This window comes from Elgaria multicarinata, chromosome 11 (genome assembly GCF_023053635.1).
Source record: "Elgaria multicarinata webbii isolate HBS135686 ecotype San Diego chromosome 11, rElgMul1.1.pri, whole genome shotgun sequence".
NCBI classification, from domain to species: Eukaryota; Metazoa; Chordata; class Lepidosauria; order Squamata; family Anguidae; genus Elgaria; species Elgaria multicarinata.
In genome coordinates this window covers 22,130,564-22,155,161 of record NC_086181.1, presented here as the reverse complement: position 1 = coordinate 22,155,161, position 24,598 = coordinate 22,130,564, and the positions used below count along the sequence as shown (strand labels likewise).

Here is a 24,598-nt window from a genome sequence, read left to right as displayed (position 1 = left end):
GTGTGAATCCATTCTGGGTTTCAGGCAGACACGGTCAGAACTGTAAAGGAGCTATCCAAGGCCCTGTTTTTGGATTAGGCATTAGAACCTTGGATAGCTTCTTTTTTGAAAAGGAGTTCTGTCTAGTTTTGACGGAAACCAAGAATGGATTCATAGCCCTACAAAAATTGGAGCCACCAGCCTCCACTGCAATATCATCAATCATGGCCCCTCAGCTTAAACTACATCATTCAATCACTGTGAGGATAAAGTGAAAAAAATCATGTGCATTATGCATCACTGTAGCACATCATGGGGCAGCAATGCCTCTTTTTCACAGACCTAAATGGTTGGTTGCATCCACTCCATATTCTACAATATGTTCTGTTCTGTTCTGACTTTATACTGTTAGTTTTACCCTACCCAGTGCCTGTTTACCCTACCCTGTGCCTGTTTCCATTCTCTTCCCCTCCTTATTGTTTCATTATGATTTTATTACAATGTAAGCCTATGCGGCAGGGTCTTGCTATTTAGTGTTCTACTCTGTACAGCACCATGTACATTGATTGTGCTGTATAAATAAATAAATAAATAAATAAATAAATAAATAATAATAATAATAATAATAATAATAATAATAATAATAATACAATCTGGTCTAGAGTATTTGACAGAAATTCACTCCCTTTTTGTGGGAATCATCAAACTTTTTCCAAGGTGCAGTCAGTAGCCCTACCAATCCTTTGGATTTATCTCTATGCTGGATCTGTCAGAGTTGCGTTGGAACTTTAGTCTTACAGCGGCCTTTCCCAACTCATTTGCCTTCTTGGGTGCCATGATCTGTGATGCCAGATTAAGATTCACCCAAGGGTAGAGTTCTGCACAGTTTAAAAAGTTAGTGGTGAAACGGATTCTGGTCCCGCAATCTGTGGGTCCCACACATCAATATTTTCAGGGAGATACGAATTACACATGCCAAGCAAGGCATTTTCATGAATTTCCCCCCTTGGTTAGGGTGACCATATGGAAAGGAGGACAGGGCTCCTGTATCTTGAACAGTTGTTTAGAAAAGGAAATTCAAGCAGGTGTAATTTTTATGCCTGCAGGACCTGGTGAAATGCAAATGGCATATGCTGAAATCCCTTTTTCTAAACAACTGTTAACAATACAGGAGCCCTGTCCTCCTTTCCATATGGTCACCCTCCCCTTGGTTCAACCTTTTGCTCTTTTTGCCACCAGTTCATTGTTGCCATCTGGTGATAACATTTCCTACTCCTGTTGGTGATGTGAATGCTAGAATAATGCCAGGATACATTGTTCTTTTTTATTTTTTATAACATACAGAAATAATAAACAGAAATAAAAATAAAAATACATACAATCATAATTATCTCTGCTAGGATGACCATATGAGAAGGAGTACAGGGCACCTGTATCTTTAACAGTTGTATTAAAGAGGGAATTTCAGCAGTTGTCATTTGTATATACAGGGAACCAGGTGAAATTTCTTCTTCGTCACACCACTTAAAGCCGCAGGTGCCCTGCCCTCTTTTAAATCTGGTCACTCTAGTATAGCTCCTGCAGCTTTAACTGTTGTGATGAAGAGGGAATTTCTCCAGGTTCCCCATATATACAAATATATACAAACACCTCTATTGTTAAACAATATTTTTTTAAAAAAACATCATTTGAAAGACCAAAATAAATTCTGATGTCTATATACATTCTACCAAGCTAAGAATCTGAAGTATGAATTCAAGGAAAATCCATCAAAAACAATGGTCTTATTGAAATAAATCTTCTCCTAATCTCCGCCAGATTCCATATAAATTATGGAAAGGGCACAGCAAGAGTACCAGCAGAAGGTTCTTAAACCTTCTGCCACCATCTGAACATCAATAGCAGCACCAAATCAAGGAGCACTCACAAGCTCTGAACCTGCATCATAGCGGGGAGTACAGCCTCAATTCATATAGGCTGTAACCCTATCCTTGGATCAATACCCCTATGTCTTCTAGAATAAATTTCTTTGTTTTCTCACAGCCAGTCCCTTAATGCCATGAGACAATGGTTGAAGCCTTTTTCAACTGCTTCCCTGGATGTGTGACATCTTAGTAAAAGCTGGGGCAGTACTCAAAACCAGGGTTTTATGGACCCAATAGGGTCGTCCCCCCCCCATGAGTGTTCACACACACACCCCACTCGCACGGCCCTCCCCAATGAACCGGGCTACATGAACACCTTATAGAGTTCATGAAGCACTCAGCAGCCACCTGCCCTAGCTTCAACCCTTTCCCCCGCTGTGCTAATTGTGGCCGCCATTAATGGAGCAAGAGGAATGTGCACTTTCTGGACCCTCTGGAAAGCATGGTTTCCCCCTCCCCTATACTGATGGGGCCTTAAAGGTCCCATTAACACAAGGGTGCCTTAGGTAAATTGTGCATTTCAGCCATTAATAGGGCCTTTAAGGTCCCCATTGGCATGGGGGTGGTGGGTGGTGTTGCACAATTTTGCCAAGGCTGGGTAAATTGCATATTACCTGCTGCATTAGCAGCACCTGCCAGTAATGAATCTAGTTCCCAGTTAAACCCTGCTTTGCAATGACTATTAACGATTCACAGGGCAGTCCCTGAAATTTGTTTGTTTGTACTTGTGGGCTGAGTGCTTTTCTCAAGGACAGTTTTGCGTTGCGTGTTCCCATGTATATTCACCGCACAATTTGTTTATTTTTACCACCCAATGGAAGTTGTTTGTAGGGATCCAAGAAAGGGAAGAGACTGCTAAAAGTAATGGATTACAATATACTAAAGAGGTGGCAATGCTCAATTATTCAGGAAAGCATTATAAAATTAATAGCAACTAGTAAACAAAAAGTGAACATGGATGAATAGTAATATAAAGACAATACATCAGCAACCTTTTTTACTTCAAGTTATAATCCTTTTATGGTTATTATTGTACATCCATCTCTGTCTCCATTAAAACCAAATTCACCATTTAGTACACAATTCACAGAAAAAAGTGACTGTTTAAATTGGATTCTTCCCTCCCCACTCCTTGCCATGTGAATGCCTGAGTTGTGTCCACTGTAAATTGGAAGTTCTATTAACTTAATCTGAGCAATGCTGGGTACAATGTTTTCATGATTTTTTAAATATTTTGTTTTAAAACAATCAAGTCCAAAATATTGAATATCTATCTATCTATCTATCTATCTATCTATCTATCTATCTAATCTATCTATCTATCCCTCCACCCACTGAACAACCACAGTCTGGAGCCAAAGACTATTAATTGTTATCACTGCTGTGGGGCAACTACATTGAAAGGGGATGAAGTCGGCAGACCCCTTCCTAAAGGGGTTAGGGGCGGACCCTGACAGGCAACATGGCTAGGTGTGCCAGCAGGCATACCTTCACTAAGGCAGGGTGAACACAATGTGTCCAATTCTCACAGCATGTAAGAATTGCATTACATCTTCTCTGTTTCAACTTAAAGGCAATTCCAACCTGTGTGAAGCTGGGTCCATCTGCTAGTATATAAGCAACATCATAGGTAGAGTTCCCTACTTGTAATGCAAAACATCAGAGCAGTAACAGTACATATGGTATGTGTGATATGATAAATAATTCAATTCCCTTTCACCATGCCTGAAGTGTGTTGGATACCTACAAATATATTCTGTAATGGAGGTGATGCAGTCTATGGCCTCATCTGCACCAAGCAGGATATTGCACTTTGAAAGTGGTATGAATGCAGTATATAAAAGGCAAAAGCCACACTACTGCTTTATAGTGTTATTGAAGTGCACTGACAACTGTTGGGGCCCATGACACGTACATAAACTGCTTCCATACCACTATATCCTGCTTGGTGTGGCTCCTGCCGTTTATATTCCACTTTCATACTGTTTTCATAGTGCAATATGGTGTAGATGGGACCCATATCACAACAAGAACCTACCTTACTTATTCAGCACTTCTTGTGACAATGGAAAACTTGTTTCATATGTCCCACATAACCTATTGTACACTCCACTCTACAGTATAATCTTATCATTAAACATTTTTGACAGAGCATCTTGAATCTCTCTGTTTCTCAGGCTATAAATGATGGGATTCATCAGTGGTGGCAGAACTGCATACAAAACAGCAGCCAACAAATCCAGTGGTACAGAGGACAAGGACTTTGGTTTCAAGAAAGAAAAGATGGAAGTAAACAGAAACAAAGAAAAGACAGTCAAGTGTGGGGTGCAGGTGGAGAAAGCTTTACGTCTGCCCTGAGCTGATTGAATCTTGAACACAGTTGAGAATATGTAAACATAGGAAATCACTACAAGCAGAACACAAGGAGATGCTGCAATAGCTACAAAGGCAAACATATACCAGATTATGGGTTGTGTATCAGAACAAGATATCTTTAATAACTCAGGGGTAATACAGAAAAATTGTTCGACAATACGGGATGAACAGAAATGTGAAGTGAGTACGTTTGCAGCGTGTACCACTCCATTGATTGTATTGCAGAGCAATGCAGCGGCTGCCATTTTGAAACAAACATTCCAGCTCATGATCAAGCTGTACTGTAGAGGAGAGCAGATCGCTACATAGCGGTCATAAGCCATGGCAGTGAGGAGACCAAGCTCAGTACCTCCCAATGAGATAACCAAGAAAACCTGTGCAACACATCCAGAGTATGAAATGAGTTCATTGCCTAGCAATGAGTTGGCCATGGATTTTGGAAGAGTGACTGAAATGTAGCCAATGTCAAGAAAAGATAGGTTGACTAGGAAGAAATACATTGGAGTATGAAGATGGTGGTGCTGGATGACAATTTTGATGATAAGAACGTTGCCTATGAGGGCTAACAGGTAAATGGAGAGAAACACCACAAAGTGTAAAAACTGTAGTTCTCGAATATCAGAAAATCCCAGAAGAATAAACCCTGTCACAGATGTTTGGTTTTCCATTTCTTTGCTTTGAAAAAGGCTGTGGAGAGAAAGGCAAAGATGATGTTAATGAAAAGAGCATGATCTACGTTTCTTTGTCTTCTTTGTTCCTGTTTTAGTAGCATATATACAGAGCGAAACCCTATATGTTTGCCCTATATGTGTGCATGTGTATACTTACATTTATGTATAGTATCTAAATATATAAATACATATTAAAAAGTGATAACAACTTCCATAAGTCCTTATTGGAGCACAATGTTCAATATTTTCAACCAGATTATTGGATAATCACTTCTATGAGTTACTTCATTCCTACTTTTTAAAAATAAATGAATAAACTGTGCATGCTTTTAAAGCTATTTCAGCTAGTTTAGAAATTGTACAGCTGATGTGAATTTGCTTCTCCAAGTCTCATGTAATATGACATGTGTTAGCAATCAGCATTTGACCCAATTAGAATCAAAGAATCATAGAATAGCAGAGTTGGAAGGGACCTACAAGGCCATGAAGTCCAACCCAATGCTCACTGCAGGAATCCACCCTAAAGCATCCCTGACAGATGGTTGTCCAATTGCCTCTTGAATGCCTCTACTGTGGGAGAGCCCACAACCTCCCTAGGTAACTGGTTCCATTGTCATACTGCTCTAACAATCAGGAAGTTTATCCTGATGTCCATTCATAGTCTGGCTTCCTGTAACTTTATTATTCTGTGTCTTGCATTCTGAGATGATCAAGAAGAGATCCTGGCCCTCCTCTGTGTGACAACCATTCAAGTATTTGAAGAGTCCTATCATGTCTCCCCTCACTCTTCTCTTCTCAAGGCTAAGTATTCCCAGTTCTTTCAGTCTCTCATCATAGGGCTTTGTTTCCAGACCCCTGATCATCTGGTTGCCTTCCTCTGAACACACTCCAGTTTGTCTGCATCCTTCTTGTAGTGTGGAGCCCAGAACTGGATGCAGTACTCAAGACGAGTCCTAATCACTGCTGAATAGAGAGGAACCAGTACCTCATGCGATTTGGAAGCTATACTTCTATTAATGCAGCCCAAAATAGCATTTGCCTTTTTTGCAGCCACACCACACTGTTGGCTCATATTCAGCTTGTGATCTACAACAAGATCCTTCTCATTTGTAGTATTGCTGTGCCTAGTATCCCCCATCTTGTAACTGTGCATTTGGTTTCTTTTTCCTCGGTGTAGAACTTGGCATTTATCCCTATAAAATTTCATTCTGTTGTTTTCAGCCCAGCACTCCAGCCTATCAAGACCACTTTGACCTTTGCTTCTGTCTTCCAGGGTATTAGCTATCCCACCCAATTTTGTGTCATGTACAAATTTGATAAGCGTTCCTGAACCCTCTCATCCATGTCATTAATAAAAATGTTGAAGAGCAGTGGGCCCAGGACTAAGCCCTGTGGTACCCCACTCGTTACCTCCCCCCAGTTTGGCAAGGTACCATTGATAAGCAGTCTTTGAGCCCAATTTGTGGCACAATCCTGTAGATACTTCTCTAGCAATTGTCCTCAAGTCAGTTCCCTTTCATTTCCATAAGTGAGCCTCCTACTGGACTGTGGCCTTTTCTATGAGACTTACATAAAATTGTAAACTATTGACTATCAAGCCTCCCTCTACACTTAGCATATCTTAACTGCATAGTAGCAGTTAAGCAATCATGCACTGCATCTTCCATTATTTTTGACTTATAATTGGAGTAAAAGTAAAGTAAATAATAAAGTAAAAGTAAAGTAAATAAAATAATAAGTAAAATTATTTACTTATAATTGGAGTAGATTTATTGGAATTGATCGGACTTCATTTCATCATGATTGATTCAGATCACATTTATCTCAATGGATATACTCTAATGGCATGTCTACACCTCACAGTGCTCCAAGAGGGAGAAGGGAGGATCTGATGATATGCTGATCACGAGATCCTCTCCCTGCGTTCACGCACGGCACATGGAATCCAGGAAGGAAGGAAGGACATCACGCCCGCCTTTAAAAAAAAAGCAAAAAGACAAGGAGCTGGATCACACTTGTGCTCCAGGGGAAAGTTAAAGTGTGTGGTTTTTTTTTTTTTTTTTAAAGGCCCAACCCTGCTCCCCCCATGCATGATGGCCCTGGATTCTTCCTGTCCCAGCTCCTTCCCTCTGATGACCCCTGCTACTCATGGGGAAGAAGGAAGAGGCCGGGACGGCCATCCACACCACATGGTCGTCCTCAGGATCATCCCAGGACCATGGGAAAAGATGAGGGAAAGGGCCTGCCAATATCCCAAGGAAATAGAGGAATCATCTCTCTCTGCCCCCAGGATCCCCTGTGCATCATGTGAATACACAGGGATGATCTCAGGATAACATGCCCTAAGTAAGACATTATCTTTGCTCAAACTGACTTTGTCCATAGTGACCTCACTGTAAAATAGTGGGAATAAAGCAGCAACTGTAGCTGTAATTATAATAACATTGTATTTTAATTTAATCACAGGGTTCATGTCATAGCTGCCACATTCCATTTTTCTAACAGTCCATGTATTAATCTTTCACTAAGTGTTTGTCCCATTGGCCATAAAGATGCCAGCAAGCTGACTACTACTCTTCAAAGAACAGTGTCATAAGATTGCTCACCTTTGTAGCTTGTCTTTTCTTGGTCATTATACATTGGACGTGTGCAGATGAGTTTTACTCATCTCTGTTATTTGTTTGTGTTTCAAAGACCTGCTCTCCAGAGCCCTCCATGTCTCAGTGGGAGAAATTAAAACTAGACTGCTGGAACAAGTTCCTCATATGTTTTATCAAGTGGCCATTTGTGATGGAGTCCAGCATGGTGCAGAACATTTTATTTATTTATTTATTTATTTATTTATTACATTTTTATACCGCCCAATAGCCGAAGCTCTCTGAGCGGTTCACAAAAATTAAAACCATAATAAGACAACCAACAGGTTAAAAATACAAATACAAAATACAGTATACAAAGCACAACCAGGATAAAACCACGCAGCAAAATTGATATAAGATTCAAATACAGAGTTGGAACAGTAAAATTTAAATTTAAGTTAAAATTAAGTGTTAAAATACTGAGAGAATAAAAAGGCTGCTGCCTCTCAGCTTAATCTACCTGATCTGGTTGTTGTGAGGATAAGAGGTTGAAAACCACATCTGTGTAATCCAGCATGCTGGGGCAGCCATTTTTCTGTTCTAGATGCCCAAATATCTGGCAGAATCCATTCCAATTTTCACAAGCTATTCTACAGTTGTAGAGATAGGGCTCCATCACACCAGCGTTATAGCCCGCTGTCAACATGGGTTTGTGCAAGGCAGAGGTCATTTAATCAGTTTCGTTGCCCTTTTCTGCACTTTCCCCCCCAGTTCTGTAATATCTTTTTAAAGGTATGATGACCAGAACTGTATACAGTATTCTAAGTGTGGTCGCACCATAGGTTTGTATAAAGACAGTATGATACTGGCAGTTTTATTCTTAATTCCTTTTCTTTAATGCCTAACATGGAGTTTGCCTTCTTTATAGCTGCTGCTCACTGGGTTGACATTTTCATCAGGGTGTCCACCACAACCCCAAGATCTCTTTTGGTTGGCATCCTGCCAGTACTTTATTCCCTACTTTTGCTTCACAAAGAAATACATTTACAAAATTATGTTTTCAAACTACGTCCATAGTATTATGTTTTCACACTACGGTCTGGGAGAGGATATCACAGGCTATTTACTGCATTGCCCTCTATACCAAAACCCTAGTCAGATGTTCTTGGGTGATATCTTAGCATCTTCACAAAGCTATAGTATCTACGTGAAGGTTTAGTGGTTAATTTCAAATTGCTATCCCTGGGTTACACATAAAACAGCTTGATTTGCTAATCACCTGAAACATATTTACACAGTCACTCTGAATGCTACCTAGTAGAGTGTGGGGGTGCTGTTAACTTGACTCATGCATTGTGCTGTGATTACATGATGTTTTAAGTTACACTGTTTTTAATGATTCAAATAGGGGATGGGAGAACCAGTGATTCTCAAGCTCACCTAAATACTTCAAAAATCACTACAAGGTTTATGTCAGTTTGCTCCCATTTGGGGTTTTGACCAGGTTTTTAGCTCATTCAAGCAGCATTTTTATTAATGTGCGTATTTGTCAAAAGTTCTCTCTTTTCATTATTATTATTATTATTATTATTATTATTATTATTATTATTTATATAGCACCATCAGTGTGCACGGTGCTGTACAGAGTAAAACAATAAAATAGCAAAACCCTGCCACATAGGCTTACATTCTAATAAATGACTAAAGCTTGAAAATGCATGTTTAAAAAATAAATCAATTTTAGTATGTTCATTAAAAAAAATGACTGCAAACTCAGGAATTTCCAAGAATCAAAACTCTCTCTCTCTCTCTCTCTCTCTCTCTCTCTCTCTCTTGCTCACGTTAGGGATTGTGAACAGGATGCATTTGTGGAAACGGAGCATGGAAATAATGAGGCAACACAAGTATTTGGACTTAAAACTGGGCCACATTTTATTAACAAATAACTACAGAAGGGTAACCTAAGTAGGCATCTCCTCTAAACGGCTTCCATCCATACTTACCTTGGGCGAAACATTCCTGTCCAGAGGGTGGCATGACTCGTTCCGCCTCCCCTGGCCCCCCTTTTGGGGTGGGAGACCTTCCGGTGTCACCCCTCCCCATGATGTAATATGGGTGGGTGAGAAAGGTTGGTCTCAAGGGTAACCCTTATCTCCCCAGCTGGACTGTAGGGTTCACAGCTGTTGAGCCTCAGGTGTTTACCCTTCACCACTAGGTGCCTTGGAATGCTCACCAGCCCTAACCGTGTGGAGATGTCTGCTTCCCTGCCAACAAATGTGACCAAAACAAAGAACTCCAATCAGCCCATTTAATACACCCTGGCCTGTCTTGCAGTGTGAAGTAGGTGAAAAAACTCATGACCTTAAAATCAGGTAATGACTAAAAAAATCCTACTTGGCTTCCTAAAGATGACCAGCGAACCCACACTACCTACAGGGAAGGGCAGGAGGGAGCCACTTTGAAGAAGAAGATGAAGGGGTAAGAACAGATCTCTTTAAATATCCTTTGTCCCCCTCTTCTCTCCAGTGGCGCAATGCGAGGTGCCCAATAGGCAGCCTCTACGCCTCGTCTCGCCACCCCCACCCGCAATGGCCTCACCACGCCCAGGCTGCGCTGGGCATGTGTGTAAGGTTTTTGTGTGATTTGTTTACCAAAATGAAATTCTTGTCTATAGGTTGGGTGAAATGAGCGAATGTTTGCCGCTCTGAGGCTGGTCCCTTCCCCCATGAGCTGGGCCATTCAAGCCTCCACTGAGCTCTCACAAGGCTTGCAAACTAGGCATGTGCTCCGCTCCTATTAGAAGCGCAGAAGCAGGAGCGAATTGGCCTGCTCCGCCTTGCCCAGAGGCGGAGTAGAAGCGGATCGCGGACCCCTAGAAGCAAGGCGAAGAGAAGCGCCCATTTTTCGGAGCTCCTCTTTCAGGCGGACCGCTCCGATCGCCATCTTGAAACATTTCGCCCATAGATAACTGGGTTGTTTTTGAAGCTATCGTTCTGAAAATTCTTGTGCTTAGACAGTCGTGGATGGGGGTCATTTTGAGACTACTCTCAGCTCTCTGCGTTGTGCGGGTCGCGTGCTATATTTTTTTAAAAATCGGGTCAACAAACAGGGACAGCGCGGGTCAAACGGCGGTTTTTGCCCATAGGATTGCATTGCGGAAAAGAATCGGGGATAACTGGGTTGATTTTTAAGCTATCGTTCTGAAAATTATTGTGCTTAGACAGTCGTGGATGGGGGTCATTTTGAGACTACTCTCACCTCTCTGTGTGGTGCGGGTCGCATGCTAGAATTTTTTTAAAAGTAGGGTAAAGGCGGGAAAAAGATTACCTTTTCGATTGCTGAGGGGCAGAGTCAACTCCCGGTCATGATCACATGATCCCAAAGTTGGAGGAGGGGATAGGCAAAACGGGTAACTTGGGATTCTGGGAAACTTCTCTTTCTTAGTCTGAACGGACTTTTCCCAGTGTTTTTTAAAACAGTAGCCCCACCAAATGCACAAACACAACCTGTGAAATCATATACTAAGCCAATAATAAGAGATAGAAACACAGCACTGCTACCCACCCTAGCTTTGGGGAACAACTTAAAAGATGTGGTGCAAGGGGATGAGCTCCCCTAGGGCATCTCATTGTGGACGTGCCCTCACTCTCTCCTGTACTTGGAGGGCCATCAGAGCCTTCCAAAGAGAGTAACCCGGTGGAGCAATGCCTATCATGAGTTAAAGTGAGCGGTCTACTTCTCTTAGTGGTGGAGCGATGCCTATCATGAGTTGAAGTGACAGTTTATTATTTTACTTATTTATTACATTTTTATACCGCCCAATAGCCGAAGCTCTCTGGGCGGTTCTTAGCGGTGGAGCAATGGCTTTCATGAGTTGAACGGACAGCGTTGCTTCTTAAAAGACTGGTTGACCACCAGCCAAATTGGCAGCTGCTGCTTCCCCCTCCCCTGGGCACGTCCCCCTATTGCTGGTAAAAGACAGATATAGCCTTTTTAAAAAAGTTCTTCTTGCTGTTTATTCAGCAACACTGCTGCTTTTAATTCCACCCCTCCTTCGTTTATTTATTTATTTATTCCATTTTATATGCATTACTGGCTTATCCTTGGCTCACTTCCTTATGCCCCCAGAAATGTCTGCTGCCTGCCTGCCGGCCTGCCCTCTCTCCTCCCCTGCCCGCCTTGCAGGGATGTTGTGTGTGTCTGGCTTTGACTCAGAGGAGAAGTCCTTCCTGCGCTCACTTGGAGTTTTGGAAGTTCCAAATCCATTTTTCAAGTGTGGAAGAAGATTCATACTCCCCAATTCATGGCATGTTGGGATTTCCTTTGAAATGGCCCCATTGAGAGGTCTGCAGGTTTAAGCCCCGCCAAAAAACAGGGGATGATGGGACTGCCTTGAGTCTCGCCGTGCATATGTATCCCTGGATAAGCTTTCATGGTGGCGAGTTTGAGGTTTCTAACGTGCAAATTGACGGAGCTATGGAAAGGCGTGTGAATGGGGTGCCCGATTTTCAAAAATTCCCCAAAAATCAGGGGACGATGGGATTGCCTTGAAACTTGGCGTCCATGTGGACACATAGATAAGCTATCATGGTGCCGAGTTTGAGGTTTCTAACGTGCAAATTGACAGAGCTATCGAAAGGGGTGTGACTTAGGGTTATGGGTGGTGCGTTAGAGGTTAGAGCCCCGCCAAAAATCAGGGGATGATGGGACTGCCTTGAGTCTGGGCGTCCATGTGGACACATGGATAAGCTGTCATGGTGGCGAGTTTGAGGTTTCTAACGTGCAAATTGACAGAGCTATCCCAAGGGGTCTGAATGGGGTGCCCGATTTTCATAAATTCCCCAAAAATCAGGGGATGATGGGATTGCCTTGAAACTTGGCATGCGTGTGTATATGTCCATGAGGTGTCATGGTGCCAAACGTGAGGTTTCTAACTTGAACAGAAAAAAAGTTGTATACTTTTTTAGCTTTCAATGCAACCCTATGGGGGGGGAAAATGGAGCTCCGATCCGGATCCAGAGCTCCGAGTGGAGCGGAGCGGGGGCGGGGCGAAGCAGCCCGATCTGAAAATCACGGATCTGGAAGTGAAGCGGAGCGGGGGGGTCCATGCACACCCCTATTGCAAACACTCAGCAATTGCCTGCACTACCTTGCAGTGTTAATGGTGGCCACTTTCCAGAGAATCAGGAAATCACGCCCCCACCCCCATGCCAATGGGGGCCTTCAAGACCCTAATAATGCCAGAGTAAATGTCAGGGGGATGCATGAGTGCTCGGGCATGGGTCCTCTCCACAGTCCAAGCTCTTTTGACTGGGTTCATGAGGGCCAGACACAGGAGGTTCTGCTGCCCTCAAGGGCCCAGTTGAATGCTAGTGACAGCCCTACTTGTACATCCCTCCTTCCAAATCACAAGCAATTTCCCTAAATGTTAAGCAGGGTTAACTTGAAACTTACCAGCCCTAAATGCACAGACAGCATGGTAGTTGAACCAGCCAGAGAAATATTGGCAGGGACATGGGCAGCCCAACCCTCTCCCCTCTCAAAGTGACCTTAACCTTATGGAGAGAATAATGTCCAAATAAAGCTTTTTCCCATAGCCAGTAGCATAGGAATTATTCTTTTTCCCCATCTCGTGCAGCTATTGCATTCTCTTCTATGACAAAAAGGGGAAGAGGTTAAAAGGGAGGACAGTCTCTGAAATCAGCCTTAGAATATGGCCTCTGCTTTGCTTAAAAGCAAGCTTGTAAAACTGGTATGTGTAATTCACATTAAGACTGGGAAATATTATACAGGCAGTTCATACATGCTGGGCAGAAACACGTAATAAAGAAAACACTTCCATACATCATGGCAACCCTCAATACTCTTTATATTCACATCAACTGGTTTCTCTTCACTGAAAAATTAATGTTCTTGGGAAAGGTGCAGGAAATCATACCATTAAATCCAAACCACTTCTTTACCATTTTTGACATAGCCCCATGAATTTCTTTGTTTCTCAGGCTGTAAATGATGGGATTCATTAGTGGTGGCAAAACTGTATATAAGACAGCAGCCAACAGATCCACACTAGGAGAGGACAAGGCTTTTGGTCTCATGTAAGAAAACACGGCAGTTGTAAGAAACAAAGACAAGACAGTCAAGTGTGGAGCGCAAGTGGAGAAGACTTTATGCCTACCTTGAGCCAACTGAATCTTGAGTACAGTTGAGAAGATGAATCCATACGACACCAATATAAAGAGAAGGCAAAACAAGCCCATTATAAATGTGTCAGCAATAACAAGCCACTCATTGACTGATGTATCTGTGCAAGAAATCATCCATAACTGAGGGATGTCACAAAAAAATTGTTGGATGTTAAACTTGCAAAACTGTAACCTGAATGTGCTTACAGTGTGTACTGTTGCACGTATTACGCTACTGATCCAAGATGCAGCTGCCATTTGCAAGCAGGCCTTCCAGTTCATGATCATCCTATACTGCAAAGGATGGCAGATGGCCACATAGCGGTCATATGACATGGCAGTGAGAAAAGTCAGCTCAGCCCCTGCAAATGTGACAATCAAGAAAACTTGAGAAACACATTCAGAGAAGGAAATTTGACTGCTGTTTGTCAATGAAGCAGCCATGGATTTGGGGACAGTGATGGAGATGTAGCAAGCATCTGACAGTGATAAATTGCCCAGAAAGAAATACATGGGACTACGAAGACGGTGATCATAGGCTACAAGTAGGATAATGAGAAAGTTTCCGATCACAGCTGCCAAGTAAATGCAAAGGAACACCACAAAATGAAAGAACTGTAGCTCTCGGATATCAGAAAATCGCAGCAGAATGAATTCTGTCACTGTAGGTTCTGTCGTTGTGGATTGGTTTTCCATTTCATTTCTTGGAGCTGTGGAGGGGAGTACTTCTGTGTAAAGAAAGTTCATTAAATTATATTGTGTGGGGGGAAAAATATCATAGAAAAAGATACTACCTAAACAACACTCCCTTTTACTCTTCCCTCCAATGCTGTGGGTGGAACTGAAAGGCCATGTTCTTGAACGTTAATCAGAATAAAAGAGATGAGGAAAACAGTATAGACTTATTATGTTGGCTACTTCCTTTAGGCCAGTCAACAGGTGGTGAGATTGGTTTACTACTCACGGTCTCCCTCCCTGGGCAATTATTGGTTAGCATGGAACCTATCCACTCTTCCCCAGTATTGCAGAGCAGGAGGACTGCAATTCTACTGTGGCCAAATATGATTTTTTTTTTCCTTTCAAGATGCTTTTAGGATTTTTGTTTAGGATGTTTTAACAACGTATACTATATTTTTAATCCGTATTTTATGTATTTTATACTTACTTTATAAAAATTATTTTATAATTTTTGTGAACCGCCCAGAGAGCTTCGGCTATTGGGCAGTATAAAAATGTAATAAATAAATAAATAAATAAATACTGTTGTTTCCCGCCTTGATCAAAATGGAGAGGCGGGTAAGAAATAAATAAATTATTATTATTATTATTATTATTATTATTATTATTATTATTATTATGTTTGTCATGTGAATAAGGTTTTGCTTGTTGATTGTTGCTTCTTTGCACAATGTTGGATGGAAGACCTCCTGCTTTGTGGTTTTAGTTGCTCTGTAATGTCATTTTACTAGGTCACAGCTAATATGTTCAGGACAGATTTAGAAGCAGTATGATTTAGGGTTGTATTTCAATTCTGTTTTGATCAGAATTTACCCAGTTTGCCCCTCTCTGTCTGAAGATGGGCTCAAACACAATCTGTGGTCAATGTCCATACATTCAGAGCTTGCAATGTGATTTTCAGAAAAAAAGAAAATAGAAAATGCATATTTAGAGAAATGCAAATGAAAATATGCATGAAGACATACATACATTGAAAAAATCAGCACAAACACACTTTAATCAATGAGAGAAGAATGTGTACGTTCAGAAAAATACAGATGAATTAGCTGATATAGGCATGAGATGAAATGAACCTTGAGATGAAATTCAGAGTTTGATTTTTGGTTTTACACACATTCCTGGTATGCTAAAATAAATTATGGAGTTATGCTGAAGTACACATCCCTTTTAAGCTCCTTCCACCAAATCTGTATATCAAAGCTGCTTGGCTTTGAGGAATACACCTAGGTTAAGATAAATATAAGAAAGGGATGGCTGTCTCATCTGCCCTGCTCATGGGGAAGCAAGAAGAGCAACCCTCCTTTCACACATCTTTGTAGAGCTAGGAATGGAAGTAATTCATGCCCATATGCAAGTATTCTTCGATTCATTTACTTGACATTGAGGGAGGGGGAAAACAGGCTCTCTATTTTCAATGAGAACATTAAGAATACAAATCTAAGACTTGTGTTTTAATCTTTGAAATACCTCCACTTTTATGCACTTACACATTACTTGCTCACATTTATGTATGAAATTGTACTTTTAAACCATGTATTTTCCAAATTTTGTGTTACTGTTATATACGGAGTTATACAGTCATTTTGTGTTACTGTTATATACAGAGTTATACAGTCATCCCCATTCACAAGTTCTTGATTAGTTCTTGATAATAAACTCTTTAACACTTGATTAGATGTTATTTCTTCAACTTTGTATTTAAAATATCTTAAGAGTACACAGGCAAGCAAGAAAACCAATACACACAATCTTATAAACTCCCACACAGTGCAATTGTGGACCTGCCTACTTAGAAAAAACTCCAATTGAATTCAATAGGACTTATTCCCAGTCCCAGATAAGTGTACAAGAGATAACTGTATTATTTCAAAGTAACCCATGGACACAGTTAGACTTAAGTCTGTGTAAACTGGGATAGAATTGCTCTCTTGTGATAAGTTACATTAAAATCACCTCCATGTAAACAGTAACAGGATTGCACTGCAAATGTGTCAAATAGATATCCTGTTATTTATAATGAGTAATTAAAACCATAAAAAATACAGAGTAGAAAATTTCACCTGCTAGAGAAAAACACAAAAAGGCCTGATAGTAATTCAGAACTGATTAAATTGGGATTTGCTTTTGGATAAGTGTGCATAACACTGTAGTCTTAGTCTTCAATACTGAATTCATTCAAGTCAATTTTCAGTGCAAGGCAGACTGCAATTTGTTTTCATGCAGGTGAATTTCATCAGCTCAGGTCGTGGTATGAATGTGTCAAAAGAGTCCTGCGAATTATTTGTCAGTAGTATTATGGAAACCATGAAAAATCAAGTTCAGATTTGATGACAATGGCATGCTAAATCACATTTTATTATGTCTGGTTTTTGCTCAGATACAATTGGAAGTAAACCTGGATTACTCAACATAATTATTTTAAAAAGCAAAGCTACCAGGTACAATAAATATTTATTACCTTGCTAATTTCCCTATATGATGATGTATTCTGAATGTATAGATCTTCCTTTCCAAAAACTACTACATTATTAAATTTATGGGGGTGGGGGGAGAGAAATAGTTTCATCCCAATTGGTCTCCTACAACTTACTCAACATCCAATCATTGCAATATGAATCTTCCATGCCTGTTGAACTGCTCATTGGAAACAACCTGCACTGTATACTTCATTCTTATTTAGACATCGACATTTCCCCCCAAGTTTACAGTGCATTAATACATTCTCCTCTCTGGGCTGTGTGCCTGCCCTACCATCCAAAGAACTGTGGAACTAGTTCAGTGAACCAGAAGGTGCTTTCAGCTGCTGTTATTCACACAGAAACTACCTACTCCCTACAGACTGCACGTCAAAGTGCTTCTGAAATTGCAGGGAGTTTCAAAGGCAATTTCTGATATGGCATGATGTTCAGATGTCAGAGGGAGAAAAGTTTAATACTCCATGGGACAAGCACTTTGCAAGAGCCTAAGCAAATATTTTGAAGCCTGACAAGTACTTCAACTCAGTACTAGTCAAACCATAATGCATTGAACTGGTTATGTGGATAAGATATCATATTCTTATTTTTCCTGATTTCCAACAATGAAACACACATTCAGTTCGAAGAGTTAAAATGAATCAGTGCCTTTCTGGCACCTTCCACTGAGCCATAAAATGTCAACAAGTCTGAGAAAAAAATACTACTCTCTGGCCTCATCTACACCAAGTAGGATATTCCACTATGAAAGTGGTATGAAAGCGGTATATAAAAGGAAGGAGCCACACTATTGCTTCACAGCAGCATTGGAGTGCACTGACAACTGTTGGGGCCCATTGACACATGCCATATACCGCTTTCATACCACTATACCCTGCTTGGTGTGGCTCCTGCCTTTTATATACCACTTTAATACCGCTTTCATAGTGTAATATGCTGCATGGTGTAGATGAACTCTCTCTCATCACATTACAGACACATGTTAAAATGTGTTGAAATTCATAATGCATATTCCTGAATACGTGCAATAAGCAAAAAAATGTATCTCAGAATTTAGAGATTTAATTCCATCTATGAGTTTAAGTGAGATTTCAAATGCAAAGTTGGTTCTGTCCCATGAATGGATTTCTATAATGCCTGTATTCAATTGGGAACACATTTCTTTCGATTAGGAAAGAAGGGTCTTCTTATTCCTATCCTCAATACAAGAACATCAGAAATGACTCACCTGAACAGATATATCAAAATGCAGGCATCAAATCCAGATGACTGTGTCTTCAATATGATGTTTCCTGATTAAACAGTAGGTCTGTGTTTGTTGCAAACCCATTTCAGTTGCTTGTATTACATTTGCTTATTTTTTTTGCTATGACTTTACTACATCATTGGGAGATAGAGAGAAAACTTAACTAACCTTCACTTGGCAGAGAACAAGGTTGCAACAGTACTCATGTCTTCCCCTCTCTTCAAATGAGCTATTTTTGGCAAAATATATAAGGTTGTGATGCATGGAAGAGATTCAACTATTCATGTTCTTGTGATATATCAAGGTCTTTTTTCTCCAGAGACCTTGCTTATCAGTCCTAGCAGAGGAAACCCAGAGAGAGAAATTAAAATATAACAATGTAACTTCAAAGAGAGAGAGAGAGCGAGAGAGAGAGAGAGAGAGAGAGAGCAATTATGGTGATTCAATTTGACTCATAGCTTGCATTCCCACCTCATGCAGAAGTAGAATTAATTGCCTAAGTCCTTTGACATTGTCCAACATTATTCTAAAAGGAGTGAGGTGATTGCCCTATCTTCCAGCATTTTAGACAGGGACAAAAAAATTCTTGGTTAGCTTTCCACCACCCCTTACCTATACTTCAGCATGAGCCAAGAGACACTCAGAGCTCCACCAGACAAGCATTTTATTGCAAACTCATTACTGGGCACTAATGGATTTTTGCAGGCCCCTCTCACAACGTCATCTGCTTCCACATGCCTCCCACCCCTTTTTGTCTTCTTTGCACCACCATTACCTCCACCACCACCACCACAACAACACGCCAGTAAGTCTGACTTATTTTTAAAGATGGAAGCTGCCACTATCTCCTGCTGTGTGCAGGAGAACAACATGATCAAAATGGCCCACTGAACGAGCCATGTGCATGTTGCTTACTTCCTCCTTCAAAAGAGGAAGTAATGAGGAACAATCGCACGAACAGAGAAGTGACAGTAAGCAAACATGATTTTCCCTGTGTGGTGATGGTCTATGACTTTGCAGGGCACTCTTGAGGCTTAGGAGTCCAGTCCACCACACCATATTCTCGAGCTTCAAGTCTGAAATGTTAAATAGTAGCAATTAACCAAGCAGAAGAATGTGGGTTAAAACTTAGAGGGAATCTACACTTCGTACTGAAGGCGCTTGCGTGCGCCTGCAATGCGCCTCCAAAGTGATCGTGTAGATCCTAGAAGGAAGAGGCGGAGGAAGAGGCAGCTGGGGAATCCGGCCGCGTCCTTGCCGCCGCCCACCTCCCCACAGGCCTCCTACTGCTAGCAAAAGAGCCACTTGGCGGAAGAAGGCGGGGCGGAGAGCGGAAGAAGCTCTCCGACCAGGGTGGCTCTTTCGCCGGCAGCAGGAGGCCGGCAGGGAGGTGGGCAGCGGCGGCAAGGACGCGGCTGGATTTCACAGCCTCCTCCTCCTCCGCCTCTTCCTTCTAGGATCTACACGATGGCTTTGGAGGCACACTGCAGGCGCACGCAAGCATTTTCAGTACGCAGTGTAGATTCCCTCTTAGGCTTACATGGTAAGAAGCACAAGCAATGCTTGAGGTAGCTGTTTGTTTTATTTAGATAGAAAAATGGGGAAAGGCATTCCTAAACCCGAGTAACCTTTGGAAACAATACTTAATTCAGAAAATAGCAAAACTTGCCTGCACCTGTCTATAGATACTGAAGGATGCATTTTTACATAAAACAGGGACCCCCAAAAACTAATGCTCAAAGTACCAAGCCAGAAACAAAATGAGAGACAAAAGCAAAGAAAACATTGTTTTCTCGGAGCCCTCCCAATCCCTGTTCCTTTTCTGTCATTTTTTTTAGATTGTAAACCGGTGGGCAGGGACTGTCTTAAGAAATATTTTTGTAGGCTACCTTGAGAGCCTTTTTTTGGCAAAATGGCGGGATAAAAGTCCTATAATAAATAAATTAAAATAAAATAAATAAAGCTTCAAATTGCTTACAATCTGACTGAACCATTCATCTCATGAACATACTTGTTTTTTAAGCTGTGCAGGATAAGTCCCTTTGAAAACAAAATTGCTCACAGTGGCCTGTTTGTGCAACAAACATGAAAGGAACTTCTCCTATATATCTCTCAAAGTGTGAAATGCACTCCTCGAGAAACTACAATCCCCCCCACACACACACGTTTTACAAAGTATGTAAAGATATGGGTTTTCAATTTAGCCTATTCACAATTGTGGGATTTAAATGTTTTACAATATTTAATCTTCTTTTCATGCCGGCTGTTTGCCGTAATAAAATTTGATTTGATTTGTATCTTCTTTTTATTATGTTAAGATGGCATTGTTTTAAATTGTTCTGCTCCTTGATGGCAGTATCTAAGTGGAAATAATAAATAAAACCTATTTTTTAAGGCACAAAGTTATATACATAAATTAAACAAAAGTGGAAATAGAGTAATCCTTCTAGTTCTCTGCTGTTGAAGTTTTGCATGTTTCCCTGCTTAATTTGCCAAATCAGCACTTATAAATAAATAAATAGTCTACGGAATTAGTAGGATATATTGTCATAGGTAGGCCAGTTAAAGGATCATACATAGATAAAGGTGAATATTGCTGCTGTTTCCCCCCCCCCCCCAATTAATCATCTATTGGTTAATCTGAAAAACAGCAGAAATCTAAGTTAAATTCCTTCTAAAATATGACATTGATCAAAAGTACAGTCTTATGGGATGTGCCAAATACTTGTCAGCCTCTGGGAGGCATCTAGCACTTTCCACTCTGCATTTTAGCTAGACAGGCCATTTTTGCCCATCCAGCAGTGGCTGCGGTGAGAGGGGGAGAGGGAGGCTTTGGACCGCTGGGGTACCTCTTAGCCCCATGTCTCCAGCCTCCTCCCCTCCCTGCACCTGGGAATGCCCCCTTTCACTCTCTATGTGCTCACATTTGTGAGCTTGTAGAACCAGCCAGTTCCACTCTTTCCATGCTGGCTGTGAGGGGGAGGAGAAGGAGGAGGTAGAGAACACTGTTTCCCAAAATATCCCATGTTGCCCAGACACTATCTAGAAAGCATAGGATCCAATGAGCAGCTACCACTGAGAATCAGGAACTCTAATTCATTGCTTCATAACATTTATTCCATGAGTATGATTGCATATCATGCAACAGAAGAAATGCAAGTAAAGACTCACAAGACCTCACCAAAAGTATTTATTGTAATTTTGCCATATTCTGTTGTCCTCTCTTTTCCCCTCTATAAACAACAAAAGACAGAAGACTTGAATTTTAGCAGGTGTTCAGGAACATTAAAGGATGGGGGCAGAGCTCTACTCAAACACAGGGAGTCATTCAATGAAGTGCCTGCCCACCCTCCCAGCCCGATCTCCACCCAGCCAGTATGGCTTGAGTGGGGGATGGCTTTTGCGAGGGGGAGGGAGGGAGAAGTAAAGGGAATAGAAGCGTGTGCATGCTCTGCAAGTGTACAGCCTCATGCAGTGGGGTGGAGCCAAAGGCATAAAAGGCTTGCTCCACACAGTTCTTGGCCTCTTTCATTTTCGGCCCCACTCTCCCTCCCTATCAACCAGGATGGGAATAACCAGTCATCCTCTTTGAAGGGGGGGGGCGAGTAGGAATTTCCCCTGTCATTTAGTGACGTACAGGTTTCCACCTACACCATACTGGATCTAATCTTTAGAAGCGGAGGATAAATACGTCAATTGTAAATGGCAGGGTTGTGAGGGGATTTGGGGAAGTCAGAACAGGGATGGGTGAGCACTCTGGCACCTTGATGGTGATTGGCAAGCCAGAGGTCCTGCTCCTCGGGGGCTTCACAGCTTTCGTGTCCGGATATAGTTTGCCTTTGGGGACCTTCTTGCCTCATCTACTCAGCTATGCAGCCTGAGTGAAGATGATGTGGGTCAGTCTCACCAAACACACAAGTGTAGTTGGAAAGGGGGCTGGGTCTCCCTACCCCTGTTTTTAGCTGAGTGGCTCACCCTGATAGGAAGGCTAGTTGCCTGAAGATAAATGAGCTAGATTCCTGCACGTTCATTCACAGATCCCTATTTTATCCCAAGCTCTGGTGTCTGTGTTTTATTTCTGGGACTTCCTTCTCCACTCGCAATGCAGTTTCCCAGCAATGTGGACAAATACAATATAGTATTAGCTCATGTTTGCCATGAAAGATATATCCATATATTTCTAAATATGGAATACATTTGCCATGGAAATGCTAGAAAATGTGTTTGAATGTGCATATGTGATACTTTGCATAAACCACATTGCGAGAGGGACGCAAGAAATAAGAGACGACACAAACTGTTGGATTTAAACTGGGCCACTTTTTATTAAAGATCTGCAAAGGGGGTAATCTATCGGGCATCAAGTCTGGCCTGCTTACAGACCTTTCTATGTAAGGGCAAGCTTTCTTGGCCAGTGGGTGGCGCTGTGCTTTTCGCCTCCCTCCTGGCCATCCCCTAATGGGGTAGGGAGACCTTCCCTTGTCACCCCCAACCTATGCCCCCAGGCTCAAGGTGGGTGGGAGAGGTTGGCCTCAGAGGTGGTCCTTATCCCCCAGCCCGGCCACAAGGCTCAACACTGGGAGCCCTCGGGAATCACCTATCACTGGAACAGTGCCTATGAATGCTCACCATTCAAATGTCTTGTCTGGATTGCAGCTCAGTTTGTTGGCTCTCATCCAGTCCATTACTGTGCTCAAGCACCAATTCAGAACAACTGCCTCATCTAGTGTATCGCTCAAAATGATTTGTCTGAACAGGGTCGATATATCTGGATCAATTGGTTTCTCTTCCTGAAAACTTAAATTTCTTGGGAAAGGTGCATGAAATCACACGGTGAAATGTATACTTCTTTGACATTTTTGACATAGCCCCATAGATTTCTTTGTTTCTCAGGCTATAAACGATGGGATTCACTAGCGGTGGCAAAACTGTGTACAAGACGGCAGCCATCAGATCTGCAGGGGGAGAGGACAAGGCTTTTGGTCTCAAGTAAGAAAATGCAGCAGTTGTAAAAAACAAAGACAAAACAATCAAGTGCGGGGTGCAGGTGGAGAAGACTTTATGCCTCCCTTGAGCTGACTGAATCTTGAGTACAGTTGAGAAAATGAACCCATAAGAAACCAATATAAAGAGAAGGCAAAACAAGGCCACTGTAAATGCGCTAGCGATAACAAGCGACTGACTGACCACTGGATCTGTGCAAGAAAGCATCCATAATTGAGGGACGTTGCAAAAGAACTGTTGTATATTAAACTTGCAAAACTGTAACCTGAATGTGCTTACAGTGTGAATTGTTGCATTGATTGCACTACTGATCAAAGAAGCAGCTGCCATTTGGAAGCAGGCCTTCCAGTTCATGATCATGCTATATTGTAAAGGATGGCAGATGGCCACGTAGCGGTCATATGCCATGACAGTGAGAAAAGACAGCTCAACCCCCGCAAAGGTGATAACCAAGAAAACTTGAAAAACACATTCATAGAAGGAAATCAGTCTGATATTTGTCAGTGAAGCAGTCATGGACTTTGGAATAGTGATTGAGATATAGCAAACATCTGAAACCGCTAAATTCACAAGAAAGAAATACATGGGACCATGAAGCTGGTGATCATAGGCTACAATTAGGATAATGAGTAAATTTCCCATCAGAGCTACCAAGTAAATGGAAAGGAACGCCACAAAATGTAAAATCTGAAGCTCTCGGATGTCAGAAAATCCCAGCAGAGTGAATTCTGTCGTGGTAGATTCTGTCAGAGTGGACAGGTTTTCCATTTCTTTTTGGCAGGGTGTCAGTTTGTGTCTCTGTGTAAAGAAAATGGGTGGGTGGGGGGAAACCACAGTGATGTTGCATGAAATAAAATACAATGATAAAGGTATTACCAAAATAAGACTCCTAACTCCTTCTGCTTGAATATTGCAGGTGAAAATGGAGGCCATGTTGCTAATGGTAGTTCTGAATTGCAGAGATGAAGGGAAAGAATATAGATGTATAATGCCACCTGCCTTCTTAGACCAGTAAATGGGAGGTTATATTGGCTAACTACTCATGACCTCCCTGCTTGGGCAATTCTTGAAAGTTGAAAGTTGTCCACTCTTCCCCCAGTATTACAGTGTGTGGGTATTGCAATTTCTACTGTGGCCAAAGATGACTCACCCCCCCCTTTTTTTTTTTTAGCAAAAGTAACAATTGGTAGAAGGTTTGGTTGTTGATTATTGCATCCTTTCACAATGTATGTTGAGATACAGGTGAGGCAGATTGTTTCATCTGTCTTGTTTCATCTGTCTTGCTCATGGGAAGGAGAAAAGGGCAGCGCTCCCTTAGCACTGCTTCGGCTGGGGGGGATTTTCTATATTATCAGTGATAAATTTAAGAATAAAATTCTAAGGTATGTGTTTTAAACTTAGGGGGGATCTACACTACTGCT

General features: G+C 41.6%; 3 protein-coding genes across 3 annotated transcripts; all 3 read right to left on the bottom strand.

Annotated features, from left to right (window-relative positions):
• Positions 1-4,018: 4,018 nt before the first annotated feature.
• On the bottom strand, positions 4,019-4,960 carry LOC134405432 (olfactory receptor 14A2-like). Its single transcript, XM_063136677.1, has one exon. The coding sequence runs from the start codon at positions 4,946-4,948 to the stop codon at positions 4,019-4,021; it is 930 nt and encodes a 309-aa protein (XP_062992747.1). The 5' UTR covers positions 4,949-4,960.
• An 8,443-nt stretch (positions 4,961-13,403) lies between these two features.
• LOC134405431 (olfactory receptor 14C36-like) lies at positions 13,404-14,411 on the bottom strand. Its single transcript, XM_063136676.1, has one exon. The coding sequence runs from the start codon at positions 14,409-14,411 to the stop codon at positions 13,404-13,406; it is 1,008 nt and encodes a 335-aa protein (XP_062992746.1).
• An 8,535-nt stretch (positions 14,412-22,946) lies between these two features.
• On the bottom strand, positions 22,947-24,110 carry LOC134405430 (olfactory receptor 14C36-like). The gene has a single exon (XM_063136675.1). It carries the CDS (start codon positions 24,108-24,110, stop codon positions 22,947-22,949), a length of 1,164 nt encoding a protein of 387 aa, XP_062992745.1.
• Between the last annotated feature and the right edge of the window lie 488 nt (positions 24,111-24,598).

Bases quoted from the DNA above. Each gene is read 5' to 3' on its own strand.
- LOC134405432 (XM_063136677.1), bottom strand. From the start codon at position 4,948: ATGGAAAACCAAACATCTGTGACAGGGTTTATTCTTCTGGGATTTTCT.
- LOC134405431 (XM_063136676.1), bottom strand. From the start codon at position 14,411: ATGGAAAACCAATCCACAACGACAGAACCTACAGTGACAGAATTCATT.
- LOC134405430 (XM_063136675.1), bottom strand. From the start codon at position 24,110: ATGGCCTCCATTTTCACCTGCAATATTCAAGCAGAAGGAGTTAGGAGT.